General features: G+C 44.3%; 2 protein-coding genes across 3 annotated transcripts in view; one reads left to right on the top strand and one right to left on the bottom strand.

Moving 5' to 3' along the window:
• nadkb (NAD kinase b) overlaps positions 1–11,566 on the top strand; it is a gene marked incomplete at its 3' end in the record, with an annotated part of 48,523 nt that extends 36,957 nt beyond the window's left edge. Inside the window, exons 9-12 of the mRNA XM_084327998.1 lie at positions 3,495–3,594; positions 6,804–6,961; positions 10,666–10,748; positions 11,407–11,566. Coding sequence (XP_084184124.1) covers positions 3,495–3,594; positions 6,804–6,961; positions 10,666–10,748; positions 11,407–11,566 — 501 coding nt within the window. The remainder of the gene's footprint in view (positions 1–3,494; positions 3,595–6,803; positions 6,962–10,665; positions 10,749–11,406) is intronic.
• A 5,550-nt stretch (positions 11,567–17,116) lies between these two features.
• The window catches only part of sec62 (SEC62 homolog, preprotein translocation factor), a 49,241-nt gene continuing 40,933 nt past the window's right edge, over positions 17,117–25,424 (bottom strand). Inside the window, exons 4-9 of one of the 2 annotated variants that reach the window (XR_014620439.1) lie at positions 25,102–25,354; positions 23,541–23,636; positions 23,360–23,420; positions 23,049–23,168; positions 18,437–21,125; positions 17,117–18,370 (exon numbers count right to left, since the gene is read on the bottom strand). Coding sequence is in view for 1 of the 2 variants with exons in the window: in XM_084328001.1 (XP_084184127.1) it covers positions 20,515–21,125; positions 23,049–23,168; positions 23,360–23,420; positions 23,541–23,636; positions 25,102–25,354 (1,141 nt within the window). In the remaining variant the exon portion in view is untranslated. Of the gene's footprint in view, positions 21,126–23,048; positions 23,169–23,359; positions 23,421–23,540; positions 23,637–25,101; positions 25,355–25,424 lie in introns of both variants that reach the window. The other variant, XM_084328001.1, reaches the window with a different exon arrangement.

Raw genomic sequence — 25,424 nt, 5'->3', positions numbered from 1 at the left:
TTTTGACAAGCTCTCAAGCTAAGAAAGCGGATGTGAAAAAAGTAAACAGTAGTACACAGAGTACACAGGAGGGTACAGGGTCGGATGAAAGCTCTGGAGATGAGTCTGATGGTTGGGGGAGTGATGCATCTTTAGATGCAAAAGCTAAATCTTCCTATGGAATGTGTGAAATGAGAATGTTTCTACAGACAACAAAAAAACAGGAAGGGTGTAGAAGTAGGAAAGTTCTTTCCAGATAGGGAGATGTTCATTGTGTCATATATACAGGTTGAGGAAAATTGTACAGAAGGTTAAGCTGGACCTCAAAAAAGAAGATGATGGGGAGGACTCAGTATAGTTTTGTTGTTTTGGTTACATTGTTCACATGGGTGGTTTACTCTTTATTTCTAATGAGCAGTAGTTTTAGAGTGGCCACTTTAAATTTGAATGGGGCAAGGGACATGAGGGAAAGAGCTCTTTGCTCCCTGACCTCACTGCCTTTCCTAGCCCAAGTCCCAGTTTTAGGTATGTCTATCTATCATCTCAGTGAGGCGCTGTCAGGCATCACCCAGGAAGCAGAATATGACTTTTTACAACATGACGGGACTGGTGAGCTGTCACTTAGTTCTGAACATTTCAAGGTGTCCCGCCACCAGGGCCAGGAGGCTGAAACATCATCAAGATCATCAAGAATACTCATATACAGATATGGAGCTCTGTGAAGACTGGGCTTATGGAGAGTTTTCAGCTTCTGGAGGGCGGGTCGGAACACAAAGTCGAGGTCCAGTTCCTGTGGTACGGAACCACGTCCAGCAGAGACAAGAGTGGAGCGTATCTGTTCATGCCCGATGGGAAGGCCACGCCCTACTCCTCCAGCAAACCTCTCATCAGAGTCACCAGGGGGGATGTTTTCTCTGACATCATTTCCTGTTACCAGCACCTCTACCATGTTCAAGGTTTAGAAGGTATGTCTGTGGAGCTCACTAACCTAGTAGACATCAGAGGAGAGTTCTACAAGGAGCTGGCCAAGAGGATCAGCTCGGACATCAGCAGCAGAGACACGTTCTACACCGACCTCAACGGCTTCCAGATCCAGCCTCGGAGGACGATGGCCAAGCTGCCATTGCAGGCTAACTTCTACCCTATGACCAGCATGGGTTACATCCAGGACTCGAGCTCACGACTCAGCCTGCTCTCTGGGCAGTCCCTGGGGGCTGCCAGTCTCCACACCGGGGAGCTGGAGGTGATATTGGATCGGCGTCTGAACCAGGATGACAACAGAGGCCTTGGACAGGGAGTCACAGATAACAAACTGACTACTAGCTCATTCAGACTGCTGGTAGAGGAGAGAGGGAAGAGGAGGAGAAAGCCGGTCCAGTCAGCTCCCCGTCCCTGTTGAGCCATATTACCTCCCTCTATTTAAATCACCCTCTCCTGCCCATGGCTGTCAGTCCAGAGTGCATCTCAGTCCCCCTGCTCTCCTTTCAGCCCCTGGCATCCTCTCTGCCCTGTGATATACACCTGGTGAACCTTAGGAGCATACAAGACAAGGCTGAAGGAGGAGGGCCATCTGATGAGTCGGCCCTAATTCTCCACAGGAAAGGATTTGACTGCAGCCTGCCACACACACACAGGCCTGCTGTGTAGCACCACACAGGGAAAGGTGAATCTAGAGACGTTCTTCTCAGAACTGCAGTTCCACAGTGCCTTTCCGGTGTCTCTCTCTCTGATGCACCCAGAACCTTGGATCACTTAGAAAGCTTTTCACAGGGGAAAATTCACATGGTAATATAATTCAAATTCAGCATCGTTGTCCCCTACGTGAGCACCAACCATTTATACCAACCTTAGGAATATGGTTGTTTGGAGTTTGCAGTTTAAAAATTGCATGTTTTTTTTTTTTTTTTTTTTAGATGTAAAGTATTTATTTGATTGTATTGTTGCATCACTTTGTAGTATTAGTATATAAATAAAGTATTTTTTATAAAATCAAAAAATCTCTGTCTCTCTCTCTTCCCTGATTGACAGCCACCCCCACTCTCTCTGTCTCTCTCTTGATCGCTGTCTGTCTGTCTGTCTCTCTCTCTCTCTCCTCCCTGATTGACAGCCACCCCCACTCTCTCTGTCTCTCTCTCTCGATCGCTGTCTGTCTGTCTGTCTCTCTCTCTCTTCTCCAATTGACAGCCACCCCCACTCTCTCTCTCTCTCTCTCTCTCTCTCTCTCTCTCTCTCTCTCTCTCTCTCTCTCTCTCTCTCTCTCTCTCTCTCTCTCTCTCTCTCTCTCTCTCTCTCTCAAACAAGGGACTAAACAACAGGTTTCGCAATTATGCCACAACATAATTGCTCTCAAAGAGGCTGCAATTAGAAACTGGCCCCGGTAATTGTCCAAATCACCCACCCACACACAGTTTCTTCCACTTCGAATGTATATATTTTTCTTTTAAGATCTCTTTCTCTTAAACAGTACTGTATATTGTGTATATGTCTTGTATATCATAAATGTATTGATGAAACAGTACTGTATATCTGTGTCATGTATGTCATAAATGTCTTGATGAATTGAAAATGGGGGACCCTGATGTAAGCAAGACGAAAGTCTTTTTCTGGTCTGCATCCCCTTAACAATTGTTTGTATTGAGCCGTACTGTATTGTACCCATTCTGCAATCTGTTAAAGGTCCCATGCATTATAAATGGCCTTTTCCAGTGTTTAGCATTGTATCCTGTATTGTATCCATTCTGCAATCTGTTAAAGGTCCCATGCATTATAAATTGCCTTTTCCAGTGTTTAGCATTGTATCCTGTATTGTACCCATTCTGCAATCTGTTAATAAGGGGCGACAGTGGCTCGAGAGGTAGAGCAGTCGTCTGGCAATCCGGAGGTTCCCGGTTCGATTCCCGCTCCTCCCGGGCAGCGTGTCGATGTGTCCTTGAGCAAGACACTTAACCCCTAATTGCTCCCGATGAGCAGGTTGGCACCTTGCATGGTTGCCTCTGCCGTCGGTGTGTGAATGTGTGAGTGAATGGGTAAAATGTGAGTAACAAATTGTAAAGCGCTTTGGATAAAAGCGCTATATATAAAAAAAAGCAGCCAAAAAAAAGCAGCCATTTAATAAAGTTTTTCAACCAATCAATCTATCTGTTATGAGAGATTTAGTTGATTCTGAAACAGGTGTGGAAAGTGAAACCGGTCAACATAACCATTCATATATATTCTTTCATTGTGTTGATTTAAGAAATGATTAGTGAAAATAAAGATTTTTCACTTTGAGAACCAGTATCATATTGAATTAGACATTTGGAATTGTACAGAAGGCTGTGTTTTTGTGTTCCTGTCTCTGCATGTGTTGAATGAGGTTTGTTGTGTTTTTATTGTGGTCTCTGCAGGTGTTGAATGAGGTTTGTTGTGTTTTTATTGTGGTCTCTGCAGGTGTTGAATGAGGTTTGTTGTGTTTTTATTGTGGTCTCTGCAGGTGTTGAATGAGGTTTGTTGTGTTTTTATTGTGGTCTCTGCAGGTGTTGAATGAGGTGGTAGTGGACCGAGGACCCTCGTCCTACCTGTCCAACGTGGACCTGTACCTGGACGGCCGTCTCATCACCTCAGTACAGGGAGACGGTAAGACGGCTTGGCTAAAGTGCTTTTTTTTATCCACTTTTTCTCCCCATTTTCTTTTTTTCTCCCATCCCAATTTCGTATATCCAATTCTTCCCTCCCCTGTCTTGAACGTTGCTAGACTATGCCTCCCACTGGTCGGTTGTAGTGAGGACAGAAGCCTTGCATCACGTGTCCCCTCCGGTACACGAGGAGGCAGCCTGTCGCATCTTTTCACCGCAGCAGCTAGAACTCTGTGGCGAGGAGTAACGCGTGGGTGGCTCACGCTGCCCCCGTCACTTCCTGCTTCCGTCGCACCGGCGTCACCAAACCGACCTTTAGGAGTCGCTGTCCACAACGTCAAATCCCCACCCACCGGCTTTCCCACCCTCTAACACTGCCAATTGTGTTAGTATGAACGACCGGCCAGACTACAAAGGCACCTCCCTCAAACTGAACAGTGACATCTCCTTAGCAAATTATCTCAATACCTTCTATGCGAGGTTTGAGGCTGGGAATAACAACACCAGCCTACAAGCCACTGCAATGGATGGGGTGGGGGGGTCTGCTGATGGAGACTCAGTGTTCAGGGTAACAGAACATGAGGTGAGGAGGACCTTTAAGAAAGTGAATATCAGGAAGGCAGCAGGACCGGACGGCATCCCCGGCCGCGTCCTAAAAGTCTGTGCCGACCAACTGGCCCCGGTATTCACTGACATATTTAACCTGTCCTTGGAACAGGCTGTCATCCCCACCTGTCTGAAGAAGTCCACTATTATCCCTGTACCTAAAAAATCCAAGCCTGCTTGCCTCAACGACTACCGCCCTGTAGCTCTCACCTCCATAGCCATGAAGTGCTTTGAGAAGCTAGTAAAGGGCTACATCTGCTCCTCCCTCCCCATCAACCTGGACCCCCTGCAATTTGCATACCGCCCCAACAGGTCCACGGAGGACGCCATAGCCCATGTGCTGCACACAGCAGCTTCACACCTGGACAAGAGGCAGGGGAACTATGTGAGAATGCTATTCATCGACTACAGCTCAGCATTCAATACCATTACTTACTTACTTAGGCCTTTTATTCCTTTAGGAACATAGGCCATTGATGAAAAGTTTCCACCCCATCTGTCTTGCGCCATCCTCTCCAGCTGTTTCCACGTCAGTCCCCTTGTCTTGAGTTCCTGCTCAGTGTCTCTTCTCAGGGTGTTTTTGGGTCTTCCTCTGCCTCGCTTGCCTTGTGGGTTCCAGGTTAATGCCTGTTTGGTTATTGCGGTTTTGTGTCTTCGAAGTGTGTGCCCAATCCAGCTCCATTTTCTCCTGGTCAGCTGGACCTCCACTGATTCTTGCTTGGTGCATTCCCACAGCTTGATGTTGGCGATTGTGTTTGGCCAGAAGATCCTGAGGATATGTCTCAGACAATGGTTGATGAAGGTCTGCAGTTTATTGTTGATGTTAGTGGTGGTTTTCCAGGTTTCAGAGCCATATAGCAGAATGGATTTGACATTGGATTTTGAGCTTGGTGTTGAGTTTGATGTTTCGGGTTTTCCATATCTTGTTTAACATGTTGAATGTTGCTCTTGCTTTTCCTATTCTTGCCGTTACGTCTTCCTCAGTCCTGCCATCAACAGCTATAACACTACCCAAGTATGTGAATTTGTCAACCTCTTCCAGTGTCTGGCCCCCGATGGTTATGGGGTTTGTGCTTTTATTATTGACTCTGATTACTTGAGTTTTTTGTCAATTTATTTTGAGCCCAAGTCCAGCTGCAGTTGTTTCTAGCAGCTGGGGTTTGTCTTGCATCTGTTGATGGTTGTGTGAGAGTAGTGCGATGTCATCCGCAAAGTCCAGGTCTTCGAGGTGCTCCGTTAGACTCCACTGGATGCCAGTCTTTTTATTGGTTGTGGTTTGCCTCATGATCCAGTCGATGCATAGGAGGAAGAGGAAGGGGGAAAGTAGGCAGCCCTCTTTCACGCCGGTGAGCACTTTGAAGTGTTCTTGTGCACATCCGTTATGTAACACTTGGCATTTCATGTCCTGATACATGTTCTTGATTATGCTGATGTATTTTTTAGGGATTCCATAGTGTGCCATGAGTTTCCAAAGCAGCTCGCGGTCTACACTATCGAATGCCTTTTCAAAATCTATGAAATTGACATAGACAGGTGCGTGCCATTCTATGGATTGCTCGATGATGATCCTGAGGGTGGCAATTTGGTCACTGCACAATCTACCGTTCCTGAAACCGGCTTGGTTTTCTCTCAGTTCATCATCGACCCCTTTTCGCAGTCTGTCTGATGTCTGATAATGCGGTTGAACACTTTGCCTGGTGTTGAGAGCAACATAATCCCACGATAGTTGTTGCAGTTCTTAAGGTCTCCTTTCTTGGGTATAATAGCAATGCGCCCGTCCTTCCAGTCTGTTGGTACATTTCCTTCTTTCTCCCAGATCCTTTTGATCAGCTGGTGTAGCATGGTGGCTGAGGTTTCAACGTCTGCTTTTAAAGCTTCTGCTGGAATGTCATCTGGCCCTGCTGCCTTGTCACGTCGCAATGCATTGATGGCCTTTTTCACCTCATATCTTCAATACCATAGTCCCCTCCAAACTCATAGCCAACCTCGGGGACCTGGGCTTGAACTATGACCTCTGCCAGTGGGTCTTGGACTTCCTGACGGGCAGACCCCAGGTGGTGAGAGCAGGCAACTCCCTGTACACACATGACTCTCTTGTCCTCTCTCTCTCCTCCTCCCTCCCCCTTTATTCTCTTGTCCCCTCTCCTCCTTCCCCCTTTCTTCTCTTGTCCCCTCTCCTCCTCCCTCCCCCTTTCTTCTCTTGTCCTCTCTCCTCCTCCCTCCCCCTTTCTTCTCTTGTCCCCTCCTCTTCCCTCTCCCTTTCTTCTCTTGTCCTCTCTCTCCTCCCTCTCCCTTTCTTCTCTTGTCCTCTCTCTCCTCCCTCCCCCTTTCTTATCTTGTCCTCTCTCTCCTCCTCCCTCCCTTTCTTCTCTTGTCCTCTCTCCTCCCTCCCCCTTTCTTCTATTGTCCTCTCTCTCTCTCCTCCCTCTTTCTTATCTTGTCCTCTCCTCCTCCCTCCCCCTTTCTTATCTTGTCCTCTCTCCTCCTCCCTCCCCCTTTCTTATCTTGTCCTCTCTCTCCTCCCTCCCCCTTTCTTCTCCTGTCCTCTCTCTCCTCCTCCCTCCCCCTTTCTTCTCTTGTCCTCTCTCTCTCCTCCCTCCCCAGGTGTGATCGTCTCCACCCCCACAGGAAGCACTGCGTACGCAGCGGCAGCGGGAGCCTCCATGATCCACCCAAACGTGCCAGCCATCATGGTCACCCCCATCTGCCCTCACTCCCTCTCCTTCAGACCCATCGTGGTGCCTGCCGGTGTAGAGCTCATGGTAAAGTACTGAGCCCGTACGCTGCGATGCACAAACTAACCAATCACTGAAGTACATCCACACGACAGAGATGATGGACTTCTACATGTGTGTCGTCATTTCCCTGCCCAGGTTAGGGAGGGCGGTTTCCTCCGTCTCCCACGGCCTGAGGGAATGAATGGGTTTTAAAGGCAGCTATGATTCACACAGGCTTGAATAATATTGATTTCTCTTTCTCTGATAAGGTAGGGGTTTTTGAAAAAAAAAGAGAAAATCACTAACTAAAACTAGGTTAGCATTGCGGCTCATTGCGGCCGAATTAAAGGGGAACTATCTTACTGTTTCTTTCACTATTTGGGCAATTTGACACAATTCCTGTGAGTCTATGGAACACATCTGTACGTTTTTTTTCAAAAAAATTCATTGTTTTGTATTTCTAATAAAGTACTCTAAAGCAGGGGTTCCCAAACTTTTCAGGCCGGGGCCCAGAAAATAAGGCGTCAGAGAGCCGCGGCCCAATGCACATCGTCTGGCTTTTTTTTTTTTTTTTTTTGTCAGGCGACCGATTTTTTAAGCCAAATATCACTTCAATCCTATTAAGTTAGTTCAAGTTAGTTATTCATTTATATGTGCTATTTATGAGAGGGCTAACTTGTTGCAAAATAATAATGATAATAATAATAGCCTCATTAAAATACTATTGTTGCTTCGGTTGTTTTCAGCGTTTTATGTGCATAATCTGTTATTTAGTTTGAAATGTTCGTTGAAATAAGTAGATTTTTCGTTTTTGTTTATTTATTAAGTTAATATAAAACCATATAGTCACATTTTAGAATACAATAGAATATAATTTTAGAATACAACTAGAAACACTGTCCTGGCCTGCTTCTAAGTTCAGTGGCCTGACAAAAAATAAATAAATAAAAAAATAAAAAATTATAAAAATAAAAAATAAAAAAAATGTTTTTTTTTTTTTTTTTTTTTTTAAATCATCTCGCGGCCCATCCGTGGCTGCTCGCGGCCCACCTTTGGGTCGCGACCCCAACTTTGGGAACCACTGCTCTAAAGCAGCATTTTCCCACCTCAAGATTTCAAGCTGTTTGTGGCTGGGCTCCGCCCATACTCGGAATGCGATTTGAGTGACAGACCCCCACCTGTAGCTCCGCCCATACTACTCTACTATCGTCAAAGTGAACCTAAATTTTTTAATAAAAAAATGTATTGCTGCGCGCACACAGAGACGGCTCCCTCCCCCGAGAGCCCCCACCCGTGCTAGCTCAATGTTCTCTCTCTCTGTCTCTGATGGCTCCCTCCCCCGATAGCCCCCACCGTGTTCTCTCTCTGTCATCATCAGCGTGGCTATTTAGCTAGCTAGCCGCTAACATTAGTTTACCATGTAAATGAATGACTACTAGTCTAGGATGCAAAGCACTTTCACTTTTCACTGCACATAGAAACAGCGGGAGCATTTCGGGAGCAGCACATGTCCTGCGTGTTTTGCTCATACTATTTACGTTAGGCTAACATTAGGCTAACTCACTGCATTTCCTTCCTTGCGGTCTGCACTAAATAAAGGTAGATTGTGGGCAGTGGCTCCAACCATAGTGTGTGCACCTGATGGCAACAAACATAGAGGGGGTGGGCGTTATTATGCAGATGAGAATTGTTTGACGTCAAACATACGCTAAGTTTCAGATGACTCAATTCAGTGAGGGAGAATATTGTGAGATGTGAATTGGAAGAATGCGCCAAAATGAGAATTAGAGACATAGACCCCATTAATATAAACCCACATAGCTAGAAAACAATGCTAAACACTGGAAACGGCCATTTATAAGATAGTTCCCCTTTAAAGTATTGCTTTTCCCCCGAAAATAAATGATTGATTAATTCATTTATCATTTAAAAAATGTTGGTGGGTCCAAACATTTAGTTGTTTACTTGCAGGCATGTATTTCTATTTGTTTCTATTTGAAGTCTTTATTTCGAACATGTAATGAATACAACAAACAATAACAAAAAAAGAAAAACAACTCAATCTGCATGTTCGAAAAGGAGTAGGAAGAAGTATACACTTATTTAATCCTACCCCTTTTCCACTACTCAAATGAGTGTACTATTTTAAACATAAAAAAGAAAAGAAAAAAAATATATATATATATATCTATATATGCAAAACAAAAAAACAAAAACTATATATGTATAAAATAAAATAAAATAGAAACAAAATAAAAATGTAAACACCTGTGAATATCAAGTCCCTTCTTCATCCCTGTACCTTGTGAACATAATTTCCTTATACATCAGTTTGAATTGTCTCATGTTTGGACATTGCTTTAACACCACATTAAGACTGTTCCACAGTTTCACTCCACATATTGAGATGCAGTGTTTTCTCATGGTAGTGCGTACGTTTAGCACCTTTAAATTGATAAATGTATCCTACCCTACTTCCCAATTCCCCACATGGAATGCACCTGATTGGATAAATGACATGCAGGTTCTCTAGTCATGACATTTAGTGGCTGAATGTTATCTATAGCAACTTAAAGATTTATTTTTGCAGTGTATTTAAGGTGCACTAAAGGTGTTTGGTGAGTTTACATTAGCAGAGCCTGCACTTAGTTTACAAAACATATTTACAATTGATATAATGCTTGTAATTATTAATTATATCTTATGTCATCAAAACAAAATCATTCTGACGCACTGTGAAGATTTTCAGGATAGCTTTCTAGCTTCAAACGGTCTTCCAGGAACCCCATTTTCCTCTGAAGACGTTTTCCAGTTATGCTAATTCACCTTGGAGTTTCTTTTATCCGAGTCCCAATACGACATAGTGCACCTTTAATCTGCACATCCCTTATGGAGATCAGAGAGCCTTCTTTCATGGTCATGTACAGTATGTTCAAGCATGCAATAAATGGCTAATGAAAGAACAAGGTTAATGAATGATCAGATCCACTCCAGTTGTGGTGGCTTGTGGGAGGCATGAAACAGCGTTCGAGACAGGGGAGGGTTGAATTGGATGATACGAAATTGGGATGGGAGAAAAATTGAAAATGGGAGAAAAAGTGGATAAAAAAAAAAGGCATACATATGTAACTATGGATTTATTTGTAGTTGTAGACTGTGTTAGTTCACATATTCTGATATTTGTTATTAATGAAAAGATATATTCAGCTATAGAGTGATGTGGCCTAGCTGACAGTCATATATTTAGCTACTATCTGCTTCATACTGAACACCAACCAGGTCACATGACCTGCAGCATGATGTCACTGCTTCATTGCTTCTTGAGCAGCTGAACCATTAGTTGGTCTGAACCGACTTTCTCTTCTGAACTGAAGAGAAAATCCTCTAAACAGCGTTGCATGGAACTGCTCATACAAGCTCTTCTGGTCAGGTATGGGCAGGGTAATTGTAGAAAGACATAAATATTGACAATACAATTTGATCTGAATTATAACCATGTAAACAAAGGTGAAGATGAGAGTTATATTTCATGCTCAGTCAATACAGAATGTAATCTGAATATATAGTACGAGTAACAGTACAAGTAAACAGCATACACAAGGTGCAGTATACACAATAGTCCATAGTGCCGCTTTAAGGAAAGTGCAACATTTTGAGATGGGAAATTGATAGGATAGCATGTATTAACCCACCTGACTCGTTCTATCAAGCAGTTTGTAAATCAACACCCCTTTCCTCCCCCTGGACAGATCACCCTGTCCCCCGACGCCAGGAACACAGCCTGGGTGTCCTTTGACGGCAGGAAGAGACAAGAGATCCAACATGGAGACTGGTAAGTTGACCTGTGACAGCTTCAAAAAGCTAAGGAAGGGATTGAAAGGAGATGTATTTCTATTGTTGGGGTTAACTTGTGGAACAATGCTGATATACATTTAAGAATTCACTCCTGGTTTTTAGTTTCTATAGCTATTTATGAGGGTTACAAATGTGAATACTTTTTATTTTGGAGGCTTAATTTGATAAAAATATAGGACAGGCATATATACTGTAAGCATCATGCTTCAGCCTGTACCTTTTCAGCCAAAATCAAAGACCATTGACAGTCTGGAATGATTGTGCATATTGTATTGTGTGTTGTATTCAGCCATGTATTGTATGGCTGAATAAAACTACTACTACTACTACTACTACTACTACTACTACTACTACTACTACTACTACTACCACTACCACTACTACTACTACTACTACTACTAATACTACTACTACTACTACTACTACTTCTTTATCAGTTTTACGAGGTTGTGTTGGGTTTCCTGTAGGGATGTCCGATATTATCGGCCTATATTGGCATAAAAATGTGATATCGGAAATTATCTGTATCGGTTTTCAAATTCTTTAATTAAGAGTTGGACAATATCGGTATAGGTAAAAAAGCCAATATCGAACATCCCTAGTTTCCTGTGTCAGTACAGTCTCTTTCCCCGCAGTATCAAGATCACCACCTCCTGCTACCCGCTGCCGTCTATCTGCTGCCACGACCTGGTGTACGACTGGTTCCAGAGCCTGGCGCAGTGTCTGCACTGGAACGTCCGCAAGAGACAGGCCCGCCTGGCAGACGTGTCCGACTCCTCCGACACAGAGAACTGACACACACGCACACACACACACCCACGCGCACACCCACGCGCGCACACCCACGCGCGCGCACACACACACACACACACACACACACACACACACACACACACACACACACACACACACACACACACACACACACACACACACACACACACACACACACACACACACACACACACACACACACACACACACACACACACACACACACACACACACACACACACACACACACGAGACAGGCCGACGTGTCCGACTCCCCCGACACAGAGAACTGACCCACACACTCACCCACACACAAGACAAGCCCGCCTGGCAGACATCGCTCTGACTCCTCAGACAGAGAACTGACACACACACACACACTCACACTCACACACACAAGAGACAGGCCCGCCTGGCAGACATCGCTCTGACTCCTCAGACAGAGAACTGATACACACACACGCACGCACACACTCCGGGGTAATATGACAGCCTAATGTGTGTCCTGTAGCAGTGGTGAAAGGAGATGTAACCGCAGCCAAGCGCTGAGCAACATGTAAAATGGTAAATGGCGCATTTATATAACCGCTTTTATCCAAAGCGCTTTACAATTTCTTTTGTTCCTCACATTCACCCATTCACTCACACATTCACACACCGACGGCGGAGGCGACCATGCAAGGAGCCAACCTGCTCAAAGGGAACATTTAGGGGTTAAGTGTCTTATTACATTATGGCTACGTTCACAAAAGGGGCCCAAATCTGATTTATTTTTGCTCATATGTGACTCAGATCTGGTATTGTCTCCACAACAGTGTGAACAGGTCTGATCTTTTGCAATGTGACCTCAGTCCGAACAGTCGTACGACCTCCATGCGACTTCCACGTCACTCTAGAATTGACACAATTGATGCGGGTCAGTTCAGGGGCGTGACCTGTTCACACTGGAACCTGATATTGGCCACATTAAAAAAAAAAAAATGAACAGCCAAACAAAACAAAAGAAATCTGAGCAATAAATGAGAATTGAGCACTAAGGCTTGCAGTGTGAACGCAGCCTATGACGCCGTTATTCCTGCTGGACTTTTTGGGTTGTTTATATTACATATTGCATCACTTTACATTCCAAGCATTTCAGTACATTATCGGCTGTGCTGTAGACGTTAGGCTACAGCTGTAGACAGTTAGGCTACAGCTGTAGACAGTTAGGCTACAGCCATACAGTTAGGCTACAGCCATACAGTTAGGCTACAGCCATACAGTTAGGCTACAGCCATACAGTTAGGCTACAGCCATACAGTTAGGCTACAGCCATACAGTTAGGCTACAGCTGTAGACAGTTAGGCTACAGCCATACAGTTAGGCTACAGCTGTACAGTTAGGCTACAGCCATACAGTTAGGCTACAGCCGTACAGTTAGGCTACAGCCATACAGTTAGGCTACAGCCGTACAGTTAGGCTACAGCCATACAGTTAGGCTACAGCCATACAGTTAGGCTACAGCCATACAGTTAGGCTACAGCCATACAGTTAGGCTACAGCCGTACAGTTAGGCTACAGCCATACAGTTAGGCTACAGCTGTACAGTTAGGCTACAGCCATACAGTTAGGCTACAGCTGTACAGTTAGGCTACAGCCGTAGAGTTAGGCTACAGCTGTAGACAGTTAGGCTACAGCCATACAGTTAGGCTACAGCCGTAGACAGTTAGGCTACAGCCATACAGTTAGGCTACAGCTGTAGACAGTTAGGCTACAGCCGTACAGTTAGGCTACAGCCATACAGTTAGGCTACAGCTGTAGACAGTTAGGCTACAGCCATACAGTTAGGCTACAGCTGTAGACAGTTAGGCTACAGCCATACAGTTAGGCTACAGCCATACAGTTAGGCTACAGCCGTACAGTTAGGCTACAGCCATACAGTTAGGCTACAGCCGTACAGTTAGGCTACAGCCATACAGTTAGGCTACAGCCGTACAGTTAGGCTACAGCCGTAGACAGTTAGGCTACAGCCGTACAGTTAGGCTACAGCCATACAGTTAGGCTACAGCCATACAGTTAGGCTACAGCTGTAGACAGTTAGGCTACAGCCATACAGTTAGGCTACAGCCATACAGTTAGGCTACAGCCATACAGTTAGGCTACAGCTGTAGACAGTTAGGCTACAGCCGTACAGTTAGGCTACAGCCATACAGTTAGGCTACAGCTGTAGACAGTTAGGCTACAGCCATACAGTTAGGCTACAGCTGTAGACAGTTAGGCTACAGCTGTAGACAGTTAGGCTACAGCCATACAGTTAGGCTACAGCTGTAGACAGTTAGGCTACAGCCATACAGTTAGGCTACAGCCATACAGTTAGGCTACAGCTGTAGACAGTTAGGCTACAGCCATACAGTTAGGCTACAGCCGTACAGTTAGGCTACAGCCGTACAGTTAGGCTACAGCCGTACAGTTAGGCTACAGCCATACAGTTAGGCTACAGCCGTAGACAGTTAGGCTACAGCCATACAGTTAGGCTACAGCTGTAGACAGTTAGGCTACAGCCATACAGTTAGGCTACAGCCATACAGTTAGGCTACAGCCATACAGTTAGGCTACAGCTGTAGACAGTTAGGCTACAGCCGTACAGTTAGGCTACAGCTGTAGACAGTTAGGCTACAGCCGTACAGTTAGGCTACAGCCGTAGACAGTTAGGCTACAGCCATACAGTTAGGCTACAGCCATACAGTTAGGCTACAGCCGTACAGTTAGGTTACAGCCGTAGACGGTAGAAAATAAGGTTACAGTCTTGACGCAAGTTACTGCTGTGGAGGGAAACTATGACCTTTATTTCACAATCATTCATTATGAAGGAGGGGAAACATCCAGCACTCTTTATGAATGGAAACAATACCTAAGACCTGAGTGTGTTTCTGTCTCCCAGCTTGTCTGCCTGACGACAGGATGTGTGTCAGTGTTTAGACGTGTGTGTGTGTGTTCTGCCACAAGCTTCCTAGGGACTAGAATAGCAGTCATTAAAGGTGCTATAGATAACATTCAGCCACTAGATGTCGCACTAGAGCACCAGCGGGTCGTTCATCCAATCGGGTGTATTCCACGTGGGGAAGTAGGGAGGGGATACGTGCATGCAACATGCAAACAACAACGTAAATTTTGGACCCGCCAAAATCTTTTAAATGATGAATTCATTAATCAATCATTTTTAGGCTGGAAAAGTAATACTTTTATTCTGCACCTTTCTAAAAGCTCTGTGGATGTATTATATATATATATATATATAAGTAAATTCTATAGCACCAACTGAACTGACATTTTCAAACTGTACATTGTGTACATACACCACGGATTCTAGATGACACTTTTCTTTAATGTATTATATTTATATATTCTGGATGTTTTGAGGGGAGCTTGCAAAGGTGATTCACTGAAGCTTTATTTCTCTCTCTGTCTCCCTCCCTCCCTCTCGTTATTAGGGAGGCACCGATCCAACTTTTTCAGTCCCGATACCTGGGCTTGGGTATCGGCCCGAGTACTGATCCATTACTTTAACACATCCAATGCCAAAAACGCTGTCCAGCGTTATTGCCCGCCATGCGTTGTCTGCCAAGTTCGCTGTACAGCGTTTTTGAGATCAATATTTAATTTTTTCGCCATGGCATTCATAATTCATCCACCCACCCCCGGTGCTGCAGCTGGACCCTAGATGTGACTGCAACGACTGCTCAATACCGCCACCTGGTGGATGGTCGGGCGAGTTACACTCGCAAAACAGGAAGTGCCATCGGTGCATCGAGGAAAGTCCTCCGGCAGTCACATCTCGTTACGGGACTCCCGACAGACACTGTAGTACATATAGATCGCTTTCTAAACTTAATAATCAATATGATTTCGGCGTTTATTGCGCCATACAAACCGGAAATGGACCTAGGCGATCAGCGTCGTATAATTGGGATCTTTCACCGCCAGTCTCATTGGCCCACGGTAAGGGAAATAGAACGTTATTTTCAATCCGATTGTGCGTTTCCTTGTTTGTAATCAGTCTGATCAATATATCCACCCAACCTACATAAAGCCATTACTGATGATCAAGGAATTATAAACGACCCCCCCCCCCCCTTTCCTTCACGCATGATGAAGCATAATGTATACCGATCATATACATTTGAATTTTTTTAATATAGCGTGTATGGGGGGGAAACGGCAATCGATAATCTATCATATGCGTTTGGGCCTATAACTAGCGTTTTTGGAATTACAGCAGAAAAGATGAAAAAGTATAACGTTCCCACATCCTGAACGATAGATAATCGATGTTGAATGGGCCATAGTAATGTCAATATAGCAATACAATTTAAAAAGTTATAGCCCTGCAAAGAAGGTAAACATCTCCATAACAGCGGTGGCAGAGAGGGGTATGAGATGGGCATACTGCCCGGCGGGCAATGTGTTAATGAACAGTATAGATTTGGACCATCATTTTGGGATCATTGGACAAATATTCTAAATAAAGTTAATGTGTCAAAAATGCTGCAAATCAAGTCACTTTGACTTCTGGCACGTTAGACGTGTATCTTGGCATCAGATTTTAGTTTCAGGGAAATCTTCTAGACCAATCTTCTATTTGAACCTGGTGTCGGTCGGACTGATGCCAGCATCGGTGCATCCCTAGTTCTTATCTATTGTACACGGATAATAAAAGTGTTTCAGTATTCTAAAACTAGGACATTTGCTAGTTTTTAGAATGCTCTTAAAAGTTGTGGTTAACTTTAATCCACATTCAGAAGTGGGCCAGTTGCATAACGTTTTTCAAGACAACTGATTGAACTGATTTCCCTGTTCCCCCCCCCCAGTGTTTTACTGTAGTCTATTGGTCATGTGGGGCGGGGGTGTAATGCAGAAATAAAGCTTTGAGTTTGTAAATGGTTTCAAGTGTTGTGTCTGTTCTTGATGCTGTTCGTACAAGTTGTTCCTACAGAAGAGGCTGGCCAGGGTCCAGCCAGTCGACAGACAGGACCTTCTTACGTGGCAGGTTCAGTTATGGAGAAGGGGGGGGGGGGTTTACCTGAGCTGTGTTTCCCTAGTTCACCACTAGGGGGCTGCCTTTCTCTAACTAGTCCCATACTGCTGTTCCTGTGACCTCAGACTTGTACACTGTTGTTGTAATGTATACTACGCCGTCCAAGAATCCTCTGAGAACCATGACGAATTGTGCTGATTGTCTCTGATTACAGCAGGATAGTTAATTATATCATGACACCTTTATTAGTTGAACTTTTAAATAGCGCCAGATAAATGGCCGGCAATGATCGAATAATCTATATTTGTTCAATGATCGAATAATCGATATTTGTTCGTAACTCGTAATATTATCTATATTAGATCATCGATGTGTGGTCTGTGCAGGTTCTTTTATGTTTTTCTTTGTTTGGAGTCAGTTTCATCATGTCTGTTTGTGGCTGCAGTGTGGGTGTAAACCCAAGACAAATTTCCCAGCTGATGGGACAATAAAGTGACTTAATCTTGACTTGACTTTAGATTGGTCTCTAACAACCACAGATTCCAGGAGAGCCACGATGCTTTCTATATTTTTATTGCAATGATAAGATATATATTTTCCAGACATCCAATTCATTAAATTATGCTCCATATTGCATGACAGTCTTGAAAAGAAAACATTTATTGATCCAGACATGGACAAATTAGGTGGTCGAAAAAGACATGTTTTTTTTTACCAGAGATAAAAACAAGGATGTTTACTGTTTTCACTTTTTCTTCCAGAAATGTGTTTGAGAAGCAGCAGCATAGAGAGAGTAATACTACAATATACAACAGACCCACGCCATTAACTCCAGAACAAGAGATTCCTTTCTTTTCTCTATTCTTTTCAAAGTAGTTCCACCGACAATTGAGAATAATAACACAGCCACCGGCTCTCCAGAAGACGGGACACGAGAGATGCAATTTGCTCGTTGGAAAATAAACGAGAAAAAAAAACAAAGATGCTAGAAACCAAACAAGAGCGATGACGTAAGTGTGATCGGGAGGGGAAGAGCTACGAGACAACAAGCAGACGCTCGGAGATATAGAGACGTACTCAGATTGAGGGAGGGGGGGGCTAGTTAATTATTAGGGGACTTCGTTAGTGGACGTCCCGGTTCTTGTTTTGTACCGTTAAGGTCGAAACAAAATTCTCTTGATCTCTCAAAACAAAACCATTCTGCCACCGAGGGATAGGTTGGTGTGAAGGGAGCAGGCTGTGGTCGATGTTACGCAGGGATGGTTGGGTTTCGACTGACCTCGAGTTAATAATCGAGTTACTGATGGGAAGCCGCCACGAGATGAACTGACGAGTTACGTTAGCTTTTCTTATTTCTTTCCACGCATTCAACATTACGGTGTAAAAAGGTAAGAAGCAGAACAAACAATGTTGACATAATCTCAATTATAATATATTCCCACAGTTTTCATAATCCCAGGTGCCATTGCATCCCAATAATAATTAGTTATTTCTTGACAGTTTGCCTGTATCCAAGGGTCATACAAACAAAATAAATGTACATTGAAAAGGACAAACTACATCTCATACCCCCCAAAAAAAACGAAAAGGACACTGTTCAAGTTGAACACGTTGGTTCACAATTTCTCGGACTAAGTATGTACGGCATATATTTGATATATCAATAGAATCCATATATAAATGATAAAAAATTTATTTGAATTATTACTTAAATATCATCCTCACTATGAGTAAAAGGAGCATCTAAAACAACTGTAGCCGGAAAGGATCACGTGAATCTATGAAGCATCAGCTTGCTGGATCACGTGAACCTATGAAGCATCAGCTCGCTGGATCACGTGAACCTATGAAGGGTCAGCGCACCGGATCACGTGAACCTATGAAGGGTCAGCGCACCGGATCACGTGAACCTATGAAGGGTCAGCGCGCCGGATCACGTGAACCTATGAAGGGTCAGTGCACCGGATCACGTGAACCTATGAAGGGTCAGCGCGCCGGATCACGTGAACCTATGAAGGGTCAGCGCGCCGGATCACGTGAACCTATGAAGGGTGAGCGCGCTGGATCACGTGAACCTATGAAGGGTCAGCTCGCTGGATCACGTGAACCTATGAAGCGTCAGCTCGCTGGATCACGTGAACCTATGAAGGGTCAGCTCACTGGATCACGTGAACCTATGAAGCATCAGCTCGCTGGATCACGTGAACCTATGAAGGGTCAGCGCGCCGGATCACGTGAACCTATGAAGGGTCAGCGCACCAGATCACGTGAACCTATGAAGGGTCAGCGCACCGGACCGAAGCCTCGCTGCTCTTCAGATGGACGCAGGCTCGCAGCTCACTCAGAGAACTCAACTGCGGTGGGCGAAGACAGGCAGGCCCCGACCGGGAGACCGGCCAGGTTCTGTCACGAGCTGGACCTTCTCGTTGGCTTGTACACGTCGGGAGTCTAGCGTGTTCTAGTGTAATACGTCGTCAACTGCTTTCCGTGGAGACTTGAAGATTTGGTCTTGGCTAGAGATACTAACTACCCTGCGCTGTGCTTTTTCCAAAAGGTGGAAAAGGTTTGGAATTTGACACTGCCGTTTACAAAAACAACTTCACAAATGCACCAAAGAAAAACCCTCACACTGGTCTCCGCTGCGGAACAGCATGTGTAAGAATAGCATCGTATATCGCGTTTGGCACTAGAGTTTTGTTTCTTCCACCTTATCGTTTGGTTCTATTTGTAAATAGTAACGTCAAAACTTGTAATGGTACAGAAATTAATCAACTGTCTCGTATCGATTGCCCAGTTTCACTCTTAAAAGCGAGTCCCACTGTTTCCATGAACTGTGTATAGAATTTCACCATGGTAATTATCAGCCATACAAAACCATCATTTCATCTCCGAAATGATCAAGTACCTCAAAGAGCCATACATCTCTTTAACTACAGTTTCAAAAGGGGTCTATCCGGCCACTTAATCGTGGATCTGATCGATCCTTTAGGGTAAACTATGGGATTTGGTCCATCCGGATTACTTGATCCATTGATAAAGTCGGGACAAAGTTGGTCAATTTGTTTTGCAAACGCTGCCTGAAAGCTATCAGACTGACCGGCACCGAGCGCGGGGGGGAAAAAGCGTGGCCCCTAGCGTGGCTGGCACGATGCCACCCGCGGGCTCGAGGGCCCCCCGCCGAACAAAAGACACCAGTGTTACTGCCGCCTTGAGATCAACCACAAGGACCTCTCGAAATGAAAAATAAGACGACAAACCCTGAACTGCGAGCGCAAGAAAGGAGAGAAGATGACAATCAAGCAGCTCTATTCCATTATCTACGCGAGAGGAACGGGGGGATTCAACCCGGGGACGTGGCGCCTCGTACAAAAGAAAAACGACGAGGAAAAGAAAAACAAACAAACATCCAAAAAGAAATCCAAAATGGACAATATGTAGATACATAGTATTAGTAGTACATAATGAGTCACGTTGAACAGACATGATATGGGACTTTGTAAAAACACAAGAGCCGAAACACAGGACAGAATAACATTAGGGAGGTAGCCTTGGAGGGGGGAGGGACAAGTTCCTCAGGCGAACACGTTCCGATGGTGGCAGGCAGCATTATTTTCTTTCTTTTTCATTAAATAAGAAGTAGGGAGGGTGGATTCAGATCCAGAATAATAATAAGGCTTCTTCTTCTTCTTCTCTTTTTTTTGTATTATTTAAACTTTATTTTATACATTGTTTCCATTGTCATAGCTTGTCGTGTCTCATCCCGAACCGGTCTATTGGTATTGTTTTAGTGGAAGATCTCAACAGACAAAAGAGATGCAGAGCCTCTCTCTCTCCCTCGCGTCAGGAGGGCTGGAGAGGGCAGGTCCAGGGAACACACGAGAGAGAGAGAGAGAGAGGGAGAGAGAGAGAGGGAGGGGGAGAGAGCGAGAAAGAGAGAAAGATTGGATTGAAGAGTTTATGTTTCGACGGAGTGGGGCGGCTTAGTCTCACTCCCTGCCTCCTCTTTCCCCTCCTTCCTCTCCCCCGTCTCCTCCTCCTCCTGCTCCTCCGTGTGCTGCTCCAGCTCCTCTCTGGTGATCATCTCAAAGTCGTTACCGTTGCTGTGCTGCGAGCCTTCGTCCTCCCTGCGATCGCTGTCCGTGTCAGACTGACGCTCCGCCGTCGCACCTTCTCCCTTTCCTCCTCCTCTTCCCTCTCTTCCTCCTCCCTCCGCCGCTTCCTCCTCCTCAGCTTCTTTACTCTCCTCCGGCACCGCATCCTTGCTCTCTTCCTCCTCCTCCTCCTCCTCCTCCTCCTCGCCGGCCTTCTTCTCTCCGTCAGACTTCTCGTCGCTGTCAGACTTCTGGGCCTTGGTGGAGGCCCCGTCCTCTGCGTCCTCCTCCGCATCCTCCTCGTCCTCCTTGTCCTCCGTCTTGTCCTTCTTGGCCCGCGGGCCCTTGTACTCGTGGGTGTAGAGCGGCCGGAAGGAGTCGATGAAGCCCACGTCGGCCGTCAGGTTGGGCAGGAACCAGAAGTGGTGGCGTCCGCCCGTCACCAGCCAGATGAGCAGGAACAGGATGCAGCGCGCTGCAGGGAGAAGAACAGCACGGAGCACTCTTACAGATACATTTATCATGTTACATTGATCATCCGTTACGGTTTTCATGTTACATTGATCATCCGTTACGTTTTTCATGTTACATTTATCATCCGTTACATTTATGTTACATTTATCATCGGTTACATTTATCTTCCATTACGAACACCCGTTACGTTCATCATCCGCTGTTATGTTTATCATGTTACATATATCATCCGTTAGTATAGTATAGTAGCATAGACATATTAGCACGATAGGTAGTAGTATAGTAGCATAGTAGTATAGACATATTAGAATGATAGGTAGTAGTATAACTATAGTAGCATAGTAGTATATACATATTAACATGATAGGTAGTAGTATAAGTATAGTAGCATAATAGTATAGACATATTAGAATGGTAGGTAGTAGTATAAGTATATTAGCATAGTAGTATATACATATTAGCACGATAGGTAGTAGTATAAGTATAGTAGCATAGTAGTATAAACATATTAGAATGATAGGTAGTATAAGTATAGTAGCATAGTAGTATATACATATTAGCATGATAGGTAGTAGTATAAGTATAGCATAGTAGTAATAATTATTCACTTTTGGTAAATGTTAGCATGGTGTTATTCACTCAAAGATGGGGGGGAAAAAACAATAATAATAATTTATATTCTCCTTTGGTTCATTACAATTTACTCAAGCCTAGTAACGGACACAATATTTCTGACACTGGGAATACATTCCCTGAGCTCCATAGATGTCCCTAGATACCAAGAACATGCAAATGGACCTTGTAGAAGTGTAGCAATCTTCCATTTATTTGGGTATGTACTTTTAGGCAAATCTTCTAAAAATATGGCTAGGGCTTAACTTTTTCCCGGCCATACCCAAGTATAGTTGGGTTATCTCGCCAACGGTTGAGCGCCAGAAACCCGAGTATACTCGGGTTTTTGTCCTTTGATCCGCATTCTATACGGTCACCTGGAGCCATCTATGTGTCTATGATTCATCTACCTACGTTGGAATTGCAATGGCGATCGAATATCACAAGGTTGCAGTATCGCCTACCTTTTGAACTCGGAAAGAAATGGGTCAGGAGGGGCAATGAATGAAATGGACTATCAACACTCGCTCTGAGGGGGAGGAGCTCCTGCAAAGCAATCGCTAGCAGATCTGCTCGCCTCAAAACCTATAATGTCCCGTAAACACGTGTAATTATTACATATAAACAAGTAATCGCGATCGCCGATGGGATCATTCTTGGGGAATGGGGGATGGCTAAGGTAAGGACCCCCTATGTCTATTTTACTGAACCTGAAACATGTTTCTGTAACGATCACAGTGGATTACTTTACCAGACATAAACCAAGCGTTTTCTAACGATCGAATTTTCGGGGTAAGACTACCCCCCCCCCCCCCCTGATGATTTTGATTTATACCTTTGATGTGGAAAGTATTTGGGGTTTCAGGGAATCAACCAGAACGATTCAGCCTTATTGCATATAATGTGTCCTATCTCGCGATCTATGGGAAAATACTGGATTATTCCGGAAATGGGGCGCTGTTTAGCGTGTAACAAACAGTGTAGAAATTAGCTGATTAGGCAGTAATGGACTATGAACAATGCCTGTAAAATTAGCCATACTATTGTCTCCATAGCTATAATACAGAACACACGATGGGTTTGCAAACATAGCTAAAATGGTCAGCGCAGATGGCGAAAGCTAGTGGCCGTGAATGAGTTAACAGGTTAATACCACTTAGAGCAAAGTTTAATACCAATTTCAAAAAAAAATTAAATACATATAGCGACACTTACAATTCTCACGCATTCCAGACACACCAAGCTGCCCACAATAGACCCTCTTCACAGCAGCCATTTTGACTCGTCACAGCAGGGTAATGTGGTGACTTACCGACAGCTAGTAGCAGAATACTGGCCACAAAGCAGCCTGCTGCCACGCTCAGATAGTACACGCCCACACGCATCTCAGCCGGCCACAGAGGGAACAGGGTGGCTGCTATCACTGCAATGACTGGAGATAGAACATGGTGTTAGTTGTTCACATCCTTTATTAAGACACCAGTCTAGATAGAACACAGACGGGTCTGGTGTTAGTTCACATCTTTCATTAGGACTCCAGTCTAGATAGAACACACCGGCCTGGTGTTAGTTCACATCTTTCATTAGGACTCCAGTCTAGATAGAACACACACACATACTCACCCAGTATCAATCCCATGGCAAAGGTTTTGAAATGGACCGGGTCGTAGATCCACACAAACACCTACAGAGTGGAGAGAAGAGACACGCTGTCAACAGTTGGTCCCCCCGCTCTCACTTGTCACCATGACAACAGGAAGCAGCGCCATGACAACAGGAAGCAGCGCCATCAGTCTCCACTCACCTCGTTTCCGTCCAGGAAGAACTGGTCATCGTGGAGCTCCAGTTTGAACTTCTTCTTCACTTCTTTCTTCTTCTTGGGAGTTCCGGGGCTGTCGTCCTGTGGGGGGACAGGTTTAAAGGAACACGTCAACATGATGGGAAGTGCTCCAGAGTCGGACACGAAGATGGATACGTTTCCTCTCTGTGCGTTCAGTAGGAAGCTATCCGGCTGCGAGCTAGCCTAGCTTAGCACAAATTAATAGAAGCGGATACAGATCAGATAGCCTAGCTTAATACTCAGGCAGATGTGTTTTGGGGCAACAGCTAGGCTAGTGGTCCATATCAACTTCCATTAATTTGTGCTAAGCTAGGCTAGCTCGCAGCCGGATAGCTTTCTACCGAACGCACAGAGAGGAAATTGGTATCTACCTTCTTGTCCAACTCTGGAGAAGACGCCTGTAAACATAACGTTAAGTTAAGTGGAGGCTGAATTTGTGGGTTGCTTGTACAGCTCAGTGACATTTTACTGAGGGATAACGTTATTTGGTAGGAAAGCATTGCAACTAAATATCTGCTGAACTAAAGACCATAACAACAATGTATCTTGATAAATCAACTACACCAATGAATATTCCACCTGCATCAATCTGTAATAGAAATGTAGCCAAATGAACACGTTTCTCTATTTAATACAAAAATAAAGAGTAATATGTTGCCACAGGGTCTTTAAGGAATTATAATTCACTGCGATCTAGCACCATGTTGTTGGACTGCATTATCCATAAACCCTAGTGGGGTGATGACGGGACTTAACCGTGTTGTTTGTTTGTTGTTGTAAGGAGTGAGTGCAGAGTGTGCAATAAATACCAGCTACTTGCTCTTAAAATCACAAAACTGATCGGTCCTTTTCGTTCCCTGCGACTCCTGCACTGTGAGGTTTAAATGAATCACTGATCAAAATGTAATATTCTATAATTAATCAAATCTTTGCTCTTCTATTTTACTCTTTTATTACTGTCTATTTCAAAATTGCACTATTTTACTCCATCTATTCTATATTACTCTTTTATTACCGTCTTATTTTAAAATTGTCTATATTATGTGTATCAGTGATAATCAAACCGTAAACAAAGAGGCCTATTATGATGTTAGATCCTAATATGAAAAACTGTGATTTAATATTCTATGCCTTACCTTGACTTTGTCTATTTTGCTGCTATCTATTTTATGCTTGTTTTATACTTATTTTATGTCTCCACTTTATGCATTGCTCTTGATCTGCGAATTTTGTGCTCATTTTACGCTCGTCTCTTTTTTACTGCTGTGAAGCACTTTGAGCTGCAATTCTTGTATGAAAGGTGCTATACAAATAAAGTTGATTATTATTAATATATAATCCCAATCCAAATTGTTGAAAATAATCCACACACCTGTAATAACTATATTTTCCTAATTAAAATGTGTGCCCTGACCAAATTAACGTTTGTTAAACGTGATGTTAGGCCTGTTGGTACAAAGGGAGGGAGAGGCCTCTGCACGATAAGGCTTATCTTGCTGGGACAGCTGAGGACCTGATCACATACACTCTTCTCTTTCTTAGTGTCACCGGCATCGGAGTCCTTCTTCTTGTCTTTCTCCTTCTTTCCCTTCTTCTCCTCCTTCCCGCTGTCGCCCTTGGCTTTATCTTTCTCCTTCTCCTTCTCTTTCTCCTTTTCCTTCTCCTTTTCCTTCTCCTTTTCCTTCTCCTTCTCTTTCTCCTTCTCCTTCTTGATTTCCTTCTCTGGCTTCTTCTTCATCACCTTGACAGCGCGGTGGAAGAACTGCTTCTTCAGGAACCTGGAGGAGGAGACCAGGTTCAGAAGGGAACTCACATCTCACCGTTTCAATGATGACGTTTTGCAAACTC

The sequence above is a fragment of the Notolepis coatsorum genome (assembly GCF_963971535.1).
Source record: "Notolepis coatsorum genome assembly, chromosome: 13".
In the NCBI taxonomy this organism is placed as follows: domain Eukaryota; kingdom Metazoa; phylum Chordata; class Actinopteri; order Aulopiformes; family Paralepididae; genus Notolepis; species Notolepis coatsorum.
Note: the sequence above shows the minus strand (reverse complement) of the source record. Positions and strands in the feature narration are given on the sequence as shown.